The 19,236-nt window shown below is 41.8% G+C and overlaps 1 protein-coding gene across 2 annotated transcripts in view; it reads left to right on the plus strand.

Annotated features, from left to right (window-relative positions):
• LOC115141865 (CD166 antigen homolog A-like) overlaps nt 1-18,106 on the plus strand; it is a 58,707-nt gene extending 40,601 nt beyond the window's left edge. Inside the window, exons 3-16 of one of the 2 annotated variants that reach the window (XM_029681176.2) lie at nt 4,755-4,956; nt 5,131-5,195; nt 5,639-5,726; nt 6,000-6,158; nt 8,505-8,629; nt 8,882-9,014; nt 9,566-9,678; nt 9,977-10,103; nt 10,384-10,505; nt 12,006-12,138; nt 12,760-12,789; nt 16,259-16,370; nt 16,480-16,629; nt 16,741-18,106. In XM_029681176.2, coding sequence (XP_029537036.2) covers nt 4,755-4,956; nt 5,131-5,195; nt 5,639-5,726; nt 6,000-6,158; nt 8,505-8,629; nt 8,882-9,014; nt 9,566-9,678; nt 9,977-10,103; nt 10,384-10,505; nt 12,006-12,138; nt 12,760-12,789; nt 16,259-16,370; nt 16,480-16,594 — 1,524 coding nt within the window. In that variant the 3' untranslated portion in view covers nt 16,595-16,629; nt 16,741-18,106. The remainder of the gene's footprint in view (nt 1-4,754; nt 4,957-5,130; nt 5,196-5,638; nt 5,727-5,999; nt 6,159-8,504; nt 8,630-8,881; nt 9,015-9,565; nt 9,679-9,976; nt 10,104-10,383; nt 10,506-12,005; nt 12,139-12,759; nt 12,790-16,258; nt 16,371-16,479; nt 16,630-16,740) is intronic. The other variant, XM_029681177.2, reaches the window with a different exon arrangement.
• The last annotated feature ends 1,130 nt before the right edge of the window (nt 18,107-19,236 follow it).

Consider the following 19,236-nt stretch of genomic DNA (forward strand, 5'->3'; position numbering starts at 1 on the left):
AGTCTACTATTGTGTGTAGACAAATATGGGAGTATCTGGAAAATAATTATCTGATCACAGCCGATCAGCATGCTTATCGCAAAAAAACATTCCACTACCACTGCATTGGTTGACATGAATGCTATGGGTAATTGCAGGTTTGTGGGTGTACTATTTTTAGATTTCAGTGCAGCATTTGATTTCGTGGATCACTAAATAACTGGGACAAAAATACTGCATTATGGGTTTAAGGGGGCAATTGGGTACAGTCATATCTAACTGACAGAAAACAGTCCACCTACAGTATATCAGTGGGTTGTTTTCTTCCCCTCATGCTTTAAACTGTGGAATACCGCAGGGCAGCTGCCTTGGGCCACTCATTTACTTAATATATGCCAACGACCTTCCTTATGCTTTATCTGAAACTCAAGCTACTATATTTGCAGATGATACTACAATTTATACAGCAAGACAATCGGTACAGCAAACAATCGCTACAGCAAGCTACAAGTAGATCTTGGAAATATCAGGGAGTGGGTTTTCCGGGAAACAAACTTGTTTTGAATGCCAAGAAAACCAAAGTTATGTTGGTCTGTTCCACCAGGAAAATGTCAACACAGCATGGGAATGCAATTAAGCTTGGGGGAGTACAAATTGAGGAAGTGGCAGAAACCAAACTACTTGGTGTGAAGCTTATTATTATTATTATGGTCGTCTCATATAACTAATATATGTAAAAAATAAAAATAAAATAAAAAATTTAAATGTAAAAACTCCATGCATGATCAGAAGGATAGCTAAATATTTACCGGGAAAGATTCTGAAGCTAACAACCCAAGCATTAATTGGGAGTGAACTACTGTTCTGTGGTCTGGGGAAATGCATCATCAAATCAAATGTTATTGGTCACATACATGTCATTAGCAGATGTTATTGCGGATGTAACAAAATGCTTGTGCTTCTATCTCCATCAGTGCAGTAATATCTAACAAATTACACAACATATACCCAATACACACAAATCTAAGTAGGAATGAATTAAGACTATATACATATGGACGAGTATATATGGACGAGTGATGTCAGAGCGGAACGGACTACAGATACAGTAGAATAGTATAGAATACAATATATACATATGAGATGAGTAATGCAAGATATGAAAAACATTATTAAGTGAATGAGATACCGTAGAATAGTATAGAAAACATTATATTCATATGAGATGTAGCAATTGATGCATGATTGCAACAACACATCATTAGTAACAATTGCAACAACACATCAGTAGGGTAAAACTAACCTGTCTCACAACGGTCTAAACCCAGCTCACGTGCCCTATTAGTGGGTGATCAATCCCAACGCTCTGTGATTTCTGCTTCACAATGAAAGGAAGAGCCGACATCGAAGGATCAAAAAGCGACGTCGCTATGAACGCTTGCCAGATTTGTAAACATTATTAAAGTGATTAGTGTTCCATTCCTTAAAGTGGCCAGTGATTTCTAGTCTATGCCTATAGGCAGCAGCCTCTAATGTGTGGTGATGGCTGTTTAACAGTCTGATAGCCTTGAGATAGAAGCTGTTTTTCAGTCTCTTGGTCCCATCTTTGATGCACCTGTACTGACCTCGCCTTCTGGATGATAGCGGGGTGAACAAGCAGTGGCTTGGGTGGTTGATGTCCTTGATGATCTTTTTGGCCTTCCCGTAACATCGGGTGCTGTAGGAAACCACATATCCTGAGGCTGCATTCATTGAAGCTGGGGATTTTAACAAGGCTAATCTGAAAACAAGACTCCCTAAATTCTATCAGCATATCGATTGTGCTACCAGGGCTGATAAAACCCTGGATCATTGTTATTCTAACTTCCGTGACGCATGTAAGGCCCTCCCCCGCCCTCCTTTCGGAAAAGCTGACCACGACTCCATTTTGTTGCTCCCAGCCTATAGACAGAGACTAAAACAGGAAGCTCCCGCGCTCATGTCTGTTCAACGCTGGTCCGACCAATCTGATTCCACGCTTCAAGATTGCTTTGATCACGTGGATTGGAATATGTTCCGCATTGTGTCAAACAACAACATTGATGAATACGCTGATTCTGTGAGCGAGTTTATTAGCAAGTGCTTCGGCGATGTCGTACCCACAGCAACTATTAAAAATTCCCAAATCAGAAACCGTGGTGGCAGCATTCGAGCGATTCACTGCTTTTAACCAGGGCAAGGTGACCGGAAACATGACCGAATACAAATAGTGTAGCTATTCCCTCCGCAAGGCAATCAAACAAGCTAAGCGTCAGTATAGAGACAAAGTAGAGTCGCAATTCAATGGCTCAGACACAAGAGGTATGTGGCAGGGTCTACAGTCAATCACGGATTACAAAAAGAAAACCAGCACCATCGCGGACCAGGATGTCTTGCTCCCAGACAGACTAAACAACTTCTTTGCTCGCTTTGAGGACAATACAGTGCCACTGAAACAGCCCGCTACCAAAACCTGCGGGCTCTCCTTCACTGTAGCCAATGTGAGTAAAACATTTAAACGTGTTAACCCTCGCAAGGCTGCAGGCCCAGACGGCATCCCTAGCCGCGCCCTCAGAGCATGCGCAGACCAGCTGGCTGGTGTGTTTACGGACATATTCAATCAAACCTTATCCCAGTCTGTTGTTCCCACATGCTTCAAGAGGGCCACCATTGTTCCTGTTCCCAAGAAAGCTAAGGTAACTGAGCTAAATGACTACCGCCCTGTAGCACTCACTTCCGTCATCATGAAGTGCTTTGAGAGACTAGTCAAGGGCCATATCACCTCCACCCTACTTGACACCCAGACCCACTCCAATTTGCTTACCGCCCCAATAGGTCCACAGACGACGCAATCGCAACCACACTGCACACTGCCCTAACCCATCTGACAAGTGGAATACCTATGTGAGAATGCTGTTCATCGACTACAGCTCAGCATTTAACACCATAGTACCCTCCAAACTCGTCATCAATGTCGAGACCCCGCCCTGTGCATCTGGGTCCTGGACTTCCTGACGGACAGCACCCCAGGTGGTGAGGATAGGTAACAACATTTCCACCCCGCTGATCCTCAACACTGGGAGAGATGATCGTTGACTTCAGGAAACAGCAGAGGGAGCACCCGCCCTATCCACATCGATGGGACAGTAGTGGAGAGAGTAGTAAGTTTTAAGTTCCTCAGCGTACACATCACGGACAAACTGAATTGGTCCACCCACACAGACAGCGTGGTGAAGAAGGCGCAGCAGCGCCTCTTCAACCTCAGGAGGCTGAAGAAATTCGGCTTGTCAACAAAAACACTCACAAACTTTTACAGATGCACAATTGAAAGCATCCTGTCGGGCTGTATCACCACCTGGTATGGCAACTGCACCGCCTGCAACCACAAATTTCTTTAGCCTCCTGAGGTTGAAGAGGCTCTGTTTCGCCTTCTTCACCACACTGTCTGTGTGGGTGGTCCATTTCAGTTTGTCAGTGATGTGTACGCCAAGGGACTTGAAGCGTTCCACCTTTTCCACTGCGGTCCCGTCGATGTAGATAGGGGTGTGCACCCTCTGCTGTTTTCTGAAGTCCACGATCATCTCCTAATCAGCAGGTGAGATTAGGAGGCTGCAGATTGGACAGAACAAAGCAGCAAGAATTGGTGGAGATATGATTCTTCTGTTGTAGTCATGCACAATGCTCTTGGGTGGTCATCAATCAATAAAAAACATGCTTATTTTATTTCACAATGTACACCATTTAAAACGGCCAAACTCCATTCACAAAAGTATTCAGTTAGTAAGAGACAGACATTCAGTCAATACTAGGAATAGATTGTCCACCATCTATGTGTTATCCAGACAGAAAAGAGAAAAAGGCTAAATAACATTTAGATTCAGAGCAATAAAGAAAATAAATAATTTATCTGGGCAAACCAGAAACCTTTCAATATATAAATTCAAACAATACTTTAGAACCATTTAAATATAATAAATTGGAAGGTTGTGCAAGGCTATGGTAGACGAAGGAACAAATCTATATTTTCAGACAGTTAGAGTATTTATCTGGTCAATATGTCAGTGTTTTATGTCTGTTGTTTGTAACAGTGTGTTATATTTGAAAATGTGTTTGTATTATAAACTGTATTTTAATGTTTAAAGGACTCTTGGAAGATTAGTCAAAATGAAGACTAAAAGATCCTAATAAAAATCAAATCAAAATCACCCTCTGAATGACACACACACAATCAATGTCTCACTTGTATCAAGGCTTAAAAATCATTATTTAACCTATTTCCCCCCTTTTAACGACACTTGTTGAAGTGGATTTAACATGTGACATCAATAAGGGATCATAGCTTTCACCTGAATTCACCTAGTCAGTCTATGTCATGGAAAGAGCAGGTGTTCCTGCCTAAAGTCCACTGGGCTAATGTTGGAGAGACTGATAGAGACTGAGACAATCACATATCTGAACCCCACCCTGTCTGGACACACGTATACACCTTTAAGTGTATCTCCACTGTGAAGACCACAAGGAGATTTCATATTTTGTATACTATATGTGTACATGTTCTCTTTACACCTTCAAGCTTCGACAGCATCAATGGTTGATATTCTAAAATAGCTATTAATAAGTCACAAACTAAGTCTATTGAGCTCCTGCACCATTAGTGGGTGCATGTTTTGTTCAATGGTTTTTATACCAAGACAATCTTAAAGTAGTGCAGCTCCATTAGCTAAGTTTTTAAAACCCAAACTGTTTTATATTTACAGGACGATGGAGACCTGCTGACCCAGCTTAAAGACCAGGACGCCTCTGTCATAGCCACTGACAAGTACAAGGACCGTGTCAGCATGGCCGAAAACTCCAGCCTGCTGATTGCTGCAGCAACACTGAAGGACGAGAAGACTTTTACTTGCATGGTGGTGGCTGGGGCTGACATCTCAGAATACCCAGTCAAACTCCTTATCCACAGTGGGTACATAAGGGCAATAGTGCAGCCATACTAATGCATGCTATGGAATGGGTCTTTGTGGTACAATTCAATGCTGTGCTGTGCTGTGTGATATTATTATGGTTAGCCCTGGTGATAGTGAGTGCTCTCTGAGATGCCTACAGCTAGTTAATGTTATGAACTGTGTTCTACAGAGGCTCCAACCGGAGTGGAGATCACAGCCCTAGCCACGGAGCTGGAGATTGGCAAACCAACCCAGGTAGGTTCATCATGTGCTTTGCTTATGCCTACATTATGTTAAGCAGGACATCAAGGGAAATCCTTCATTGCAGATGAAGTATCTTGAGGCAAACTAAGGAAGGATGGTGCTGCTGGAATGATGAGAGATTTAAAGTGATCTTGATGAATTAGTAAACAGCAGAATATCCCTCCTCCAATTAAAACAACCATGGGATCTAAGAGGGGGTTTAAAATGCTTTGGGCATTTCATGCTACATGAGGGGAGTTCACAAATGCAGTAAAGCCAACACAGATGAGAGCTAGTTTGCACAGATATTTGATCAATTTAGCAACAAAAATATTGGAATTTTACTGGGCTACTTTCATAACATAAGGATTTTCCAACCTTTTGTGTGCCCTTGTGGATTGTTCTAAAAGAGGATTTTGCAGTTTTTTCTTCACTTTGTTTTATCATCTGCACAGCTAGGGCAATGCAGCACCTCTGATGCCAACCCAGCTGCCAGCATCACATGGTTCAAGAACAAGAAACCTCTGGTGGCTGATGGGAAAGGTACGTTATTGACATTCTGATGGATGTGGTAAATAATGAAGATTGCACATATTCACACATTTCACTTGTTCGGTGTGAGATTCCACAAGAACCGAGCAGTGAAATATCACCTCTAGAGCTACATATGTTCTTCAATACTCAATAATAATAATGTGACTGTTTCTACAGGATCTAAAATGTCAGTGACTTGGTGATCATATTATTATTTATCTCTGTGTCTGTAGGCTACTCTGTGACCATACCATTTCTAATCAGTATTGTTGTGATTTATAGGCATTATAATCAGTTCCAAAGTAAAGGTGGACGAAGTCACTGGCCTCACCACCACCTCCTCCATTCTGCAGTACACAGCTGAGAAGGAAGACACAGCAGCTCTGTTCACCTGCGGGGCTTTGAATACCTTGTCCTCTCCAGTCTCCTTCACTGTCACCTGTAAGTAACCAGAGAGCCACCAAACTACTCCAACTACCCAAACTAGCCCAACTGCCCCAAAGACCTAAACTGACCAAACCAACCTCAAACTGCTTCAACTACCCTTACTACCTAAACTACCCAAGCTACCCCAACTACCGTAACTGCCTCAACTATCTGACACAACTTCCCTAACCGCTGGTTGTCCTAGGAAGGCTATTGATCTGCTATCAGCCTCAGCAGTCAGCAGTTAGTGTATCGACAAACAGATTTATGGCTATTTTATTTTCAAGTTATTGTTGGAAAGTTTGTGCCTCTATGGCTTTTTTCTTGCAGCCCAGACAGACAACAACAATGACACCATAATGGCACTAATTTAAAAATGAGGTGAACATGAGTCTGTTGTGGGAGTGTTTTGGAGCATAGCGTTCAATGAATAGCATAGTCAATGTTATTTGCTCTAGATGGCTCTTTAAATAGGACAGGGCTCAGATGCTGTTTGAATCCTGTTTTTAAAGAAATGTGGGCAATTTGGCTCGTCTGGAGCAGTACCATTGGCGTTTGAAAGGAGCTTTTTGTCTAGAGCCTTGGGGTGTGACTGCCATTCGAACAGCTCCACCGCTGCATTCAAAAGCAGCCATCGCCACAGAACACACTCAGAAATGGAGTGTACAGCTCTGAGGACTTCACTAGCTTGGCTAGTCTGCTCCCTGTGATGGTCTCAGAAGCCCTGTCTGTCCAGGGTCACTGTCAATCACCACATTCTTATCGGCAGACTCAACAGCCTTGGTTTCTCAAATGACTGCCTCTTCTGCTTCACCAACTACTTCTCAGACTGAGTTCAGTGTGTCAAATTGGAGGGCCTGTTGTCCGGACCTCTGGCAGTCTCTAGGGTTCAATCCTCGGGCCGACTCTTCTCTGTCTACATCAATGATGTCGCACTTGCTGCTGGTGATTCTCTGATTCACCTCTACGCAGACAACACCATTCTGTATACTTCTGGCCCTTCTTTGGACACTGTTTTAACCAACCTCCAGGCAAGCTTCAATGCAATACAACTCTCCTTCCGTGGCCTCCAACTGCTCTTAAATGCAAGGAAATCTAAATGTATGCTCTTCACCCAATCGCTGCCCACGCCTGCCCGCCCGTCCAGCATCATTACTCTGGACGGTTCTGACTATGTGGACAACTAGAAATACCTAGGTGTCTGGTTAGACTGTAAACTCTCCTTCCAGACTCACATTAAGCATCTCCAATCCAATCCAAAATTAAATCTATAATCAGCTTCCTATTTCGCAACAAAGCATCCTTCACTCATGTTGCCAAACATACCCTCGTAAAACTGACTATCCTACCGATCCTTGACTTCGGGCGATGTAATTTACAAAATAGCCTCCAACACTCTGCTCAGCAAATTGGGTGCAGTATATCACAGTGCCATCCGTTTTGTCACCAAAGCCCCATATACTACCCACTACTGTGACCTGTATGCTCTCGTTGGCTTGGCTGGCCCTCGCTTCATATTCATCGCCAAACCCACTGGCTCCAGGTCATCTATAAGTCTTTGCTAGGTAAATCTCTGCCTTATCTCAGCTCACTGGTCACCATAACAGCACCCACCTGTAGCACGCACTCCAGCAGGTATATTTCACTGGTCACCCCCAAAGCCAAGACCTCATTTGGCCGCCTTTCCTTCCAATTCTCTGCTGCCAATGACTGGAACAAATTGCAAAAATCACTGAAGCTGGAGACTCATATCTCCCTCACTAGCTTTAAGCACCCGCTGTCAGAGCAGCTCACAGATTTCTGCACCTGTACATAGCTCATCTGTAAATAGCCCATCCAACTACCTCATCCCCATACTGTTATTTATTTTATTTATTTTGCTCCTTTGCACCACAGTATCTCTACTTGCACACTCATCTTCTGCACATCTATCACTCCAGTGTTTAATTGCTATATTGTAATTATTTCACCACTATGGCCTATTTATTGCCTTACCTCCCTTATCCTACCTCATTTGCACACACTGTATATATACTTTTTTTATTGTATTATTGACTGTATGTTTGTTTATTCCATGTGTAACTCTGTGTTGTTGTTTGTGTCGCACTGCTTTGCTTTATCTTGGCCAGGTCTCAGTTGTTCTCTCAACTAGCCTACCTGGTTAAATAAAGGTGAAATAAAAAAATAAAACTGTGTGCCGGGTCTCAGCCTGACTGTGTCCTCCTCCTCTCTGACCCCTTTTCTCTCTCTCTCTCTCTCTCTCTCTCTCTCTCGCTCTTTCCCTCTCTGCTGTTCACTCTCTGCTGTTCTCTTGCTCCTGTTTTCTCTCTCTTGTTCTGTCTCTCTGTCCTCTCCCAACAGACCCCACAGAGAGGATCAGTCTGCATGTCATTTCGAAAGGGCCCCTAATGGAAGGAGCCAACGTGACTCTGAAGTGCAAGGCCGACGGGAACCCACCTCCCACCAGCTTCAACTTCCACATTCTGGCAAGCTCTCAGTGATATGACTCCATTACCCTCCCACACAACCAGAAACCCCACCTGGCATACTGTATGCCCTTAGTTCCTACTCTGATCCCATTAATTACTTGCCTTCTACTGCTATTGTCCTCTTTAACCCAGTCGAACCCTACACCTTGTCAAACTCTACACATCCTACACCATCCACCCTGTCTTTAAAGCGCTACACAGACTCAAGCCCATCTGAGAGTTTCAAAATGTATTCTTATGTTCCTAAAGGGAAAGGTGGTGAAGGTGGAGAACTCTGACTCCTACACTGTGACTGATGTCACACGTGAAAGCACAGGGGAATACAAGTGTTCTATCATTGACAATGCCAAGATGGAAGACTCCAAGAACATTACCATCAATTGTAAGTCACTCTTTATCTACAGATATCTTGATCAATGGTTTAAGTTATTGATTATGCGTTCTTCAATTAAGTTAGGTATTATCTTCAACTGAGATACTGCCAGCAATTTCTTTAACGATGCTAGGCCAGCAATGAATTCATGGGAAATACCAGCCATAATGATAACCCACTTCCTCCTGCTATAGATTGCAATACTCATCATCTAATTCATAATTAATTTGATGTCCGGCTGTATAACCTCATTAGGGTTAGTTTTCTCAAAGGGGAACATTGTCAGAGTATATTTCCGTTTGCAACCTCATCCCTCAGCAGGAAAGGACATACGGTTTGTTATAGAGAATAGAAGCTGAGCATCTCGTCTCACGCTGTGAGGTGAAAATGCTTGGAGAGCTCAGGTCCTTTAATGTGTTAAATAAGCTGGATCAATGAGGAGGTGCTGGGGCTTCTGTAGGGAGCTGATATGGTTTTCAACAGGAGTGCTGTTGCCCCTTCTCCTCCAGACTGTTAAACTGCCTGTTTACAGTGTGTCCTCCTCCCTTTCTCCCTTTCAGACTTGGATATGAGTTTGAGCCCCTCAGGGAAGGTTATGAAGAGCTTTGGTGAAGGCTTGGCTCTGACCCTGCAGACCCATGCATCTGGAGAACTTAAGGTGTCTTGGACTAAGGTAAGACTAAACAGTACCAAAGTTATTATAAGGCCAAGATTTATGTTTTTGGTTGGAAATGGGTGATAAAACCTTCTCAAAGCGATAAGATGACTTCACGTGTTTAAAAAACAAAATGTAGGTTAAGGTAGCCTAGTGGTTAAGAGTGTTGGGCTGATAACCTATGGGCTGATAACCTACAGGTTGATGGTTCAAATCCCTGACCCGACTGCGTGAAAAATGTTGATGCTCCCTTGAGCAAGGCACTTAACCCTTGTTGCTCTGTCTGGTAATTGTCAGTTTTGTTCATTCATTTCAGGACAATGGCAAGTTGGACAGTCGTCCCACATTTGACAAGTTGACCTACTCTGATTCTGGAAAGTATGAGGTTGTGGTCACCATGGGTCCTCTCATCAAGAAAGCCTCTTTTGAGTTGGTCGTTGAAGGTAAAGATTTTGTGACAGTTACTCAGATATGGCTTTGCTGTTGTTACTGGGCACATTCAACACTGTTTCTCAAAAATCGATTTTTGTACTTGTTCCTAATGATAGAGATTTTTATTCAAAGATCCCGATTTCCCAGTGGATGGCAGTCTCACTTGAGGAAGAGGCTTTCTCCATATTTGTTTGTATTGTCCATACCTTATCTGGTGTTGTGGCATGGCATGGTGTGATCATTTTCTTGTTTGTTCTGGTGTAGCTGAGGAGGCTGTGCGTCTTCTTGCAGGTGTTCCAGTCATTCGGCGGGTGGCCAAGCGGCGCAGCGAGGACGGACAGCATAAGGTACTTACCTGCGAGGCGGAGGGCTCCCCCAAACCCACTGTGGCCTGGAGCGTCAACGGTACCTCGGTATGAACAAACACAAACATCTTCACTAAGGCGCCAGGACACTCCACTGACACACAGGAGGCGCCATTAGACTTCACACCCATTGAGACATTCATTATACAGACCACACATACTGTATTTATCCATCAGTTACTGTAAAACGCACAACACCCTTATCTATCTTGGAATTGCAGCAAAGACTCACAAAATCATTAGTCTATCTGGAATTCTCTCAAAGCAACACTTTGTGCCATGCACCCATTTATGTGTGGCGTTTCACCACATGAACGGAACGGAACACACAAATCCTCGCCATCTTTCCGGATGTGTTACTGCCAATATGAAAGCAGCTCCTGACCTTATAAAAATAGTCCATTTAAGCTTCCTTTTATTGGAATCTGTCAGGAAGCCAGGGAACTCTAAATCTGGGAGGTTTACAGTCAATGAACCTTTGGATGTCTTTGTAGTGAATCAGTGCTTGTGGGTTTTTACTCTCCACACTCTATTTCAGACAAACAGAAACTTCCCCCATTATATTTTTCACTATGTAACTATTTGTGACTTCCTAAGTAACTTGTCTTCTTGAAACTTTTCTGACTGACACTTTCCAAATGGATGGGCTCAGTGTTTTTGTATATAGGTTTCCTTCTCTCAGATGCACACCACGTTTATTATGCATTAGCCTGTCATGAAAACAAAGGCTTTTTGTTCTTGGCGTACCTGTGTGTGCACTGATAGCACAGCTACACAATGAGCCAGCGTGAGATGATGTGCACCTGTCTGTGTCTGTGGGTGTGTGTGTGTGTGTGTGTGTGTGTGTGTGTGTGTGTGTGTGTGTGTGTGTGTGTGTGTGTGTGTGTGTGTGTGTGCGTACGTGCACGTGTGTGTGTATTTTTTGTATGGGTGTGGGTCCATGACCACGCACACACACACATTGGGTCTGCATGACTAATCCAATCCAAGGCGGCACTGACCTCTTTCAATGACTATTCTAAGGCTGAGTCACTCACACACAGTAATTTAGTCACAGCCCACATTGCTGCGCATCTGGGGACAAACACACCAGTGCATTCAAAGTTTAGTCTTTCGTCTCTTATTGTGTGATAAAGAGTTCTTTAAAACAGTAAATAGGATAAGAGATCAAATGTAAGCTTAGTGCAGGCTCTTTTCATAGCAGACGCACACTGTTAGCCTGTGTGTCTGGGGGTTTCTCTAGTCACCTCCCTCTATGCCCTCTATGCCTCCTTATCAGGAGTAGGTTGTGCCTCACAAAAATACAACACCAACTCCTAGTGATAGTACATAAAATGCACATATTTGATTTGATTCTACAATGTTCATTATGCCATGGAATAATATAAGATTCCATATATCCCTCGCAATAGATTTATATGATATGCATCTTTGTGCTATTACTGAAGAAGAAGCAGCTATGTTCTGCCATCGTTAAATCTCTATCAGATACACAAGATACAAGATAAGCCATTGTACACTAACTAACTGCGTCTATTTGATTTTCAGGCTGATGAGAGTCCCTATGTCAATGGAAAGATCACACACAAGCTGACCATTGTGCCTACAGTCAACCTGACCGTTGTCTGCACTGTGTCCAATGAGCTTGGCCAGGACACCAGGACTATTAACGTGTCGACCTGTAAGTACAGTGTGGTGGTATGGCCTACAATTCCCTGCCCTATCCCCTTCCTTCCTCTCTAAATGGTAACTCACTAATTCTTGCGTGGGTCTGGTCTATCACCCTCTTCCGACGCTAACAAACTCACCCACTGTCTGTATGCATGATGATTAGTCAAATAATATGGAACTGTTTTATGGAGGGAACCTTGGCCATTGGGGCCTAGTTCTTGTCTCTAGCCAACCTAAAACATGCTAGTATGCATACTGGGCATACTATGCATGCTCCTTGGCAATAAAAATCTCCCTTTGGTTTCTGCAGTATCTGAATAGATAAATCAGTATAGACAGCCATATCTCACTCATCTTTGTGTGTTTTGAAAGGAATTTGTCCCTTTTTAATTAGACTCTTAGACTCTTAGTCACTTTTGGTCTGTTTGTCGGGATGCTGGACTCTATCCTTTCCCCTCTCTGCGTCACGTTCTCAGTTTGCATGCGACCGGAAAATCTGCACAACTCACAGCGTTACACTCAAGCTAGAGTCTAACATAGCCAATAAAGCACTGTCTGACCAATGACATTATACAGTATACTTAATTGATTTCTGGGTTGGACGTTAATATCCCTTTATATCTGATTTCAGTATTTGAGGAGGTGAGAATGGATAAACAAGGTAAGTTGTGATGGTCTTCTTTATCATTTCCTGTAGCAAGAGGGAGGAGAGGAGGGATTCTGTATAAAATATATAGGATTCCCAGAGAAAGTGGAATCTGCTATTGTGTATTATACCCTTCAGAGCGCAATATCAGATTAACAGTATCCAGAAATGTCCCACTGCTGAAATCTGTTCAACAACAAGATGTGGTGCTGGGGATGTTGGAAATATTTGTTAAGATAAACATACAAATTCTGAGGATCAGAAGGAGTGGAGCCACCAGCATCCTGACAAAATCTCTCAATGTTATCTATCCTTTCATTTGCCAAAATTGTATTTATTACCCGTTCACAAGGAACAGATCACATTTTCACACATGGCTTAGGGGTAAACTGGGTTTGCATACTGTTCGTATGTAGTCAGTGATACATTTATTTAAATCATAATACAGAAGGTTACAAATTGTATAACAACCATCTAATTTTGTGGCATGTTTGTGTATACCTTATTCATTCATCCATATGTATTAATTCACATTTAGTTTGTTTTTTTTTACCTCTTTTTCACCCCAATTTCATGGTATCCAATTGGTAGTTAGTCTTGTCCCATCGCTGCAACTCCCATACAGACTCAGGGGAGGTGAAGTTCGAGAGCCGTGCGTACTCCGAAACCAAACCGCACTGCTTCTTGTCATAATGCCCACTTAACCCGGAAGTCAGCCGCACCAATGTGTTGGAGAAAAACACCATACACCTGTCGACCGTGTCAGCATGCACTGCACCTGGTCCGCCACAGGAGTCACTAGTGCGTGATGGGACAAGAACATCCCTGCCGGCCAAACCCTCCCCTAACCTGGACGACGCTGGAAAAATTGTGCGCCGCCCCATGGGTCTCCTGGTTGCGGCTGGCTGCGACAGAGCCTGGACTCTAATCAGGATCTCTAGTGGCACAGCTAGCACTGTGCCTTAGACCACTGCACCACTCTGGAGGCCATTTATTGACATTTATACACTGGTTTGGGCAGTAACTTTTTTTTTAACTTAAAAAAAATAATGTTTTACCCTCTTTTCTCCCCAATTTTCTGGTGTCCAATTGTTAGTAATTACTATCTTGTCTCATCGCTACAAGGTCAAAAGCCATGCTTTCTCCCAAAACACAAGCAAACTGCTTCTTAACACAGCGCGCTTCCAACCCGGAAGCCAGCCGCACCAATGTGTCGGAGGAAACCTTGGTTAGTGCGCACTGCACCCGGCCCGCCACAGGAGTCGCTGGTGCATGATGAGACAAGGATATCCCTACTGGCCAAACCCTCCCTAACCCAGACGACATCACCCCACGGACCTCCCGGTCACGGCCGGCTGCCACAGAGCCTGGGCACGAACCCAGAGTCTCTGGTGGCACACCTAGCACTGTGATGCAGTGCCCAAGACCACTGCGCCACCCGGGAGGCCCGGGCAGTAACTTTTAACAGTTACATGTAATCTGATTACAGAAACAATAAACTATAATTGTAATCAGATTACAGATACTTTGGAAAACCTATATGGTCCTGTGTGGCTCAGTTGGTAGAGCATGGCACTTGTGTTTACAAGGGTTGTTTGTTCAATTCCCATGGGGGCCCAGTATGAACAAATATAAAAATCTATGTACTGACTATTGTACATCACTCTGGATAACAGTGTTTGTCAAAAATGTAGATGATTACATTTAGAAAGGACATTTTTGAAAACATACATTATGACACCTTTCTATTTTCTTAATGACATTTCGTTCAGACTTGAAAAAAGGCACGTTTAACTCCATTGGTCCTAGGACTCCCACAGTGAAAAAGCTGAAATTCACTGCTTTCATTAACCTGCTTGCACTGCCCTCATATTTATCCTCACATTGAAGTGTTTTACCATTTTCTTTTCAGGACAACCATGGCTACAGGTAGAACACAAAACAATGGCTTGTGAGCGTCATAGAGCAAAACGTGTTAGTGAGAGTCTCAGCCAGTGGAGGCTGCTGAGTGGGAGGACAGCTCATAATAAGGACTGGATCGGAGCTAATGGAACGGCATCAAGCACATGTAAACCATGTGCTTGATGTATTTGATACCATTCCACCCATTCCGCTCCAGCCATTACCACAAGCCTGTCCTCCCCAACGAAGGTGCCACCATTCTCCTGTGGTCTGTATAGATAGATCGTAATAGTTTGTAGCTCAAACCGTTCTGACTTTACAGATGTTTTTGTGAGATGAACCACTTCTGGGATCCGCCCTTGTCTCACAAACACCACTCTAGCACAGCCCCTGTTAATTACACACCCTAATGGATAGTATCAGCGGATGCAAAAGAAATAGAAGAATCTAATGCAGCAGTAGTCTGGAGCTCAAACACGCAATGTTTAAAAGGGGTTAGAAGTCCAAAATGCACCAGTGTGACCATGGGACTCAAGTTAAGTTTGTTCCACCTGAGCATTTTACTTGCCATTACTGTGAGATGTTGTTGTTGTTTATCAACCTTAGTTGAATGCATTGACTGTAAATCACTGTGGATATCAGAAGTCTGCTGGCACAATCAAATCAAATTGTATTGGTCACATACACATGGTTAGCAGATGTTAATGCGAGTGTAGCGAAATGCTTGTGCTTCTACAGTTGTGGCCAAAACTTTTGAGAATGACACAAATATTAATTTTCACAAAGTCTGCTGCCTCAGTTTGTATGATGGCAATTTGCATATACTCCAGAATGGTATGAAGAGTGATCAGATGAATTGCAATTAATTGCAAAGTCCCTCTTTGCCATGCAAATGAAATGAATCCCCCAAAAAACATTTCCACTGCATTTCAGTCCTGCCACAAAATGACCCGCTGACATCATGTCAGTGATTCTCTCGTTAACACAAGTGTGAGTGTTGACGAGGACAAGGCTGGAGATCACTCGGTCATGCTGATTGAGTTCGAATAACAGACTGGAAGCTTCAAAAGGAGGATGGTGCTTGGAATCATTGTTCTTCCTCTGTCAACCTTTGTTACCTGCAAGGAAACACATGCCATCATCATTGCTTTGCACAAAAAGGGCTTCACAGGCAAGGATTTTGCTGCCTGTAAGATTGCACCTAAATCAACCATTTATCAGATCATCAAGAACTTCAAGGGGAGCGGTTCAATTGTTGTGAAGAAGGCTTCAGGGGGACACAACATTGTGGACCGCTATTAAAAAAAATGGTATAGAAAGTATTTTATTTATTTTTGGAAAACAATTACATGCCCAGAAAGTATATTGTTACCAAATACATTGGATGAAATAGTTCAGACCGGTAAAATACAAATTACTAAATACTTAAAAGAAATTGAAATAAAGGATTACATTCAGAAAGTAGCCTACCCAACCCTGTTTATGCATACATGTACGGAAATGTATTTTTTGCCGTCTCTTCATTTGCAGAATGTTCTTTCTCCTAGTTTCTGATTTATCCTCTCTCTTTGTACCTTTACAGACTCATCCGATGAGGGTGACACGACAAAGTTGGTGGTAGGAGTTATTGTTGGTCTGCTCCTGGCCACCGTTGTTGTGGGTCTAGCGTACTGGCTGTACATGAAGAAATCCAAGTAAGTGCATCAATTCAAAATGCCATTCGTATATAGCATGTTATGGTGAAATATGTATTATTATTGGAGGGCTGTGATTAGTGTTAAACAAACTGGTTTGTGTTAAAAGGCAAGGCAGCTGGAAGACCGGTGAGAAGGAGGATGGATCCACTGAGGAGAGCAAGAAACTGGAGGAGAAAATAGAAGAAAAGCTGGAGGAGAACAGTCAGAAAGTTGAGGTGTAAAGAAAATAAATGTTTAAAGAATGAGAGAAAAAAAGGTAAAGAACTTGTTTTGAAAAACATATCTACTACTGTATATTAGAATATTTGCTTCTTTTGTTTTAGATTAAAATATGCCGGTAACATCATCACTTTTTATTTTTCTGCAGTGTGGAAGCAGCAACTAGAAGATTTTGCACACTTCTGTTAAAATTTGAAAGGGGGCATTGAATTGGATGAAGATCATTTGGATTCGGACTTATACACAAAACTTTGTTTCCTCTCAATATTGAATGAAAAAAACTGGCTAAATGAACGGATATGTGTTGTACATAAGCCTAAATTGTCTACACTCTAGATAAAATGCATTAACTTTCCTACTATAATAGTTTTTGTTTCAAGTGTTGGTTAAGAGGGATTTGGTCAAATTGAGAAAAATTACAATTGGAGTGTTTGGCTTGGATTTAATTAACATTATTGCTGGTAGAATTACTACTGGACCAGTTGCCTTTTCTGTAAGGATGTGTACATTGGCCTATACCTCCCTGACTCTCAATGCATCCCGAAGAGCTGAAGGTCTTCACCGCAGTTACGTCTCAGTTCCATATCATCAACACAACCAAACACCCATCCACACAACCACAGTCAGTGCATTTTGTCTGTTTTTAATGGCACATACACTGCCATTTTTGTAGTCTCCATTGGGAAAATAAATTGTAGAAATGTTAATGAAAGGGCTAAGGGTATAGGCTACATAAACAGCTTTGGGTGTTGTAAGGTAATATGAGTTAAGCATTATACCAAGATGCATTGCCTTGGAAGTAGAGGATCTGTTGTACAAATTATTTCATGACATGGTTCCTGTTTATTTTTTAACATTTTTTTTACCATCAAAAGTATCAGGAGATTGAGTCATGCTGTTAGGCATCCATTACACTCTTACCATTTGTTTGTGTATCAGTGGGTCGTGTTTAATTTGAATGTAACCACTACATTACAGAATATGTCTTATCTCAGTTGTGTTCATAGTGTTTATTTCTGTGCATTCATGTCATTTTTTATGTGGAAAGAGACAAGTTGTCCAGCAGTTGGTCAGGGTTATGAGGAGCATTTAACGAACCTGTAAATATATCAGATCTGGATGTAATTGTGATTTGTTTAGGTTATATTTCGCTATTTATATTGTTCAAGATTACACAAATAGCATCTCTGTTAGTTATATTCAATTATTCTCACAAATTCCACCACTTAGTTTTAAAGGTACTGAACAATTGATAGTACTTTCTTGCAGGTATTTGACAATGATAATTATAATGTAAGCCTTCTGTGGATTTCTATGAGATTTACCATATGATATCTCATACTGTCAGCTGGCTGTTTGTTTCCTACATTGTAGTTAATCTGCAACCATCAAATTGGAAATAAGACCAAAGAGGGTAAATGTTGCCATGCAAGTATTGTAAATACTGGCTTTTGTTTTTGTACTTTTGTTTAAAATAAAGTGTAGCCTACATTTTGAAGAAAGTTGTTAAAGTTTTGTTTTGTTGGCTCTGTCATTCTTCTCACAATACATCCTAAAAATGATCACCCTTCGGTCATCATGGGCGGCAGGGTAGCCTAGTGGTTAGAGCATTGGACTAGTAACCGAAAGGTTGCAAGTTCAAATCCAAGAGCTGACAAGGTACAAAACAGGCAGTTAACCCACTGTTCCTAGGCCGTCATTGAAAATAAGAATTTGTTCTTAACTGACTTGCCTAGTAAATTAAAGGTAAAAAAAAAAAAATAGGTACATATACACACCAAAATCCCAGAGAATCAATCTCTATTCATCCCTATAATCCATAAATCCATATTTTACAATTGGACCACTATTGAGCATGCCTCAACACTAATAGCATGACTCTGATAAATCAATATAGAATCATACAAGAACATGATAATCAGAAATCCAGAACTGCACATAGAAAGGATGTATGCTGCCATCCATTGGCCAAAGAACATAGCACATGGATAGCACACTTCATCCTCATTCAGAGAGATCAAAAAGGTTACAAATAAGATCCCACTTGGATATTTAAATTGGGTTACTTTCTGTAGTTGGATCTGATTTGTGAATATCTTATCACATGTTAAATGTTACTAGTAAATTGTCAAGCATCAGGTTTTGCTAAACTGAGTTCATGGAAACTTAGAGAACCGTTAAACTGACAGCCATACAGTATAGGCTACATGTGGGTGCCCTTTATACCTCTAGTCTCTGCTGTAAAGCACAACAGCCACTAAAAGAAAAACTGAATTTAATTCTGTCCTGATAAGGAATGTATTTTATAGATGTGTTCTATGCAACAATATCACACAGCTTGATCATATTCAGGAATCATGATGTCAATCTGACTGTTTTTTTATTTATTTTTTATTTAACCTTTATTTAACTAGGCAAGTCAGTTAAGAACAAATTCTTATTTAGGTCTGCATGTCTTGCATTTCATTTTCTACTAATTTATTTTTGCAGTCATACATACAGTTTTATGACTGCCTCAAAAATGCATCCAAAAAAGTTTGGCAAATTCCTATTCATGCATTTTCTCAAAATAATTTAGAAATCCTATCTGGATGATTTTATTCTACTTTAGAATGTTATAGTTAAATTGAGACAATTTCTTCAT

Source organism: Oncorhynchus nerka, linkage group LG14 (assembly GCF_034236695.1).
Source record: "Oncorhynchus nerka isolate Pitt River linkage group LG14, Oner_Uvic_2.0, whole genome shotgun sequence".
Classification (NCBI taxonomy): Eukaryota; Metazoa; Chordata; class Actinopteri; order Salmoniformes; family Salmonidae; genus Oncorhynchus; species Oncorhynchus nerka.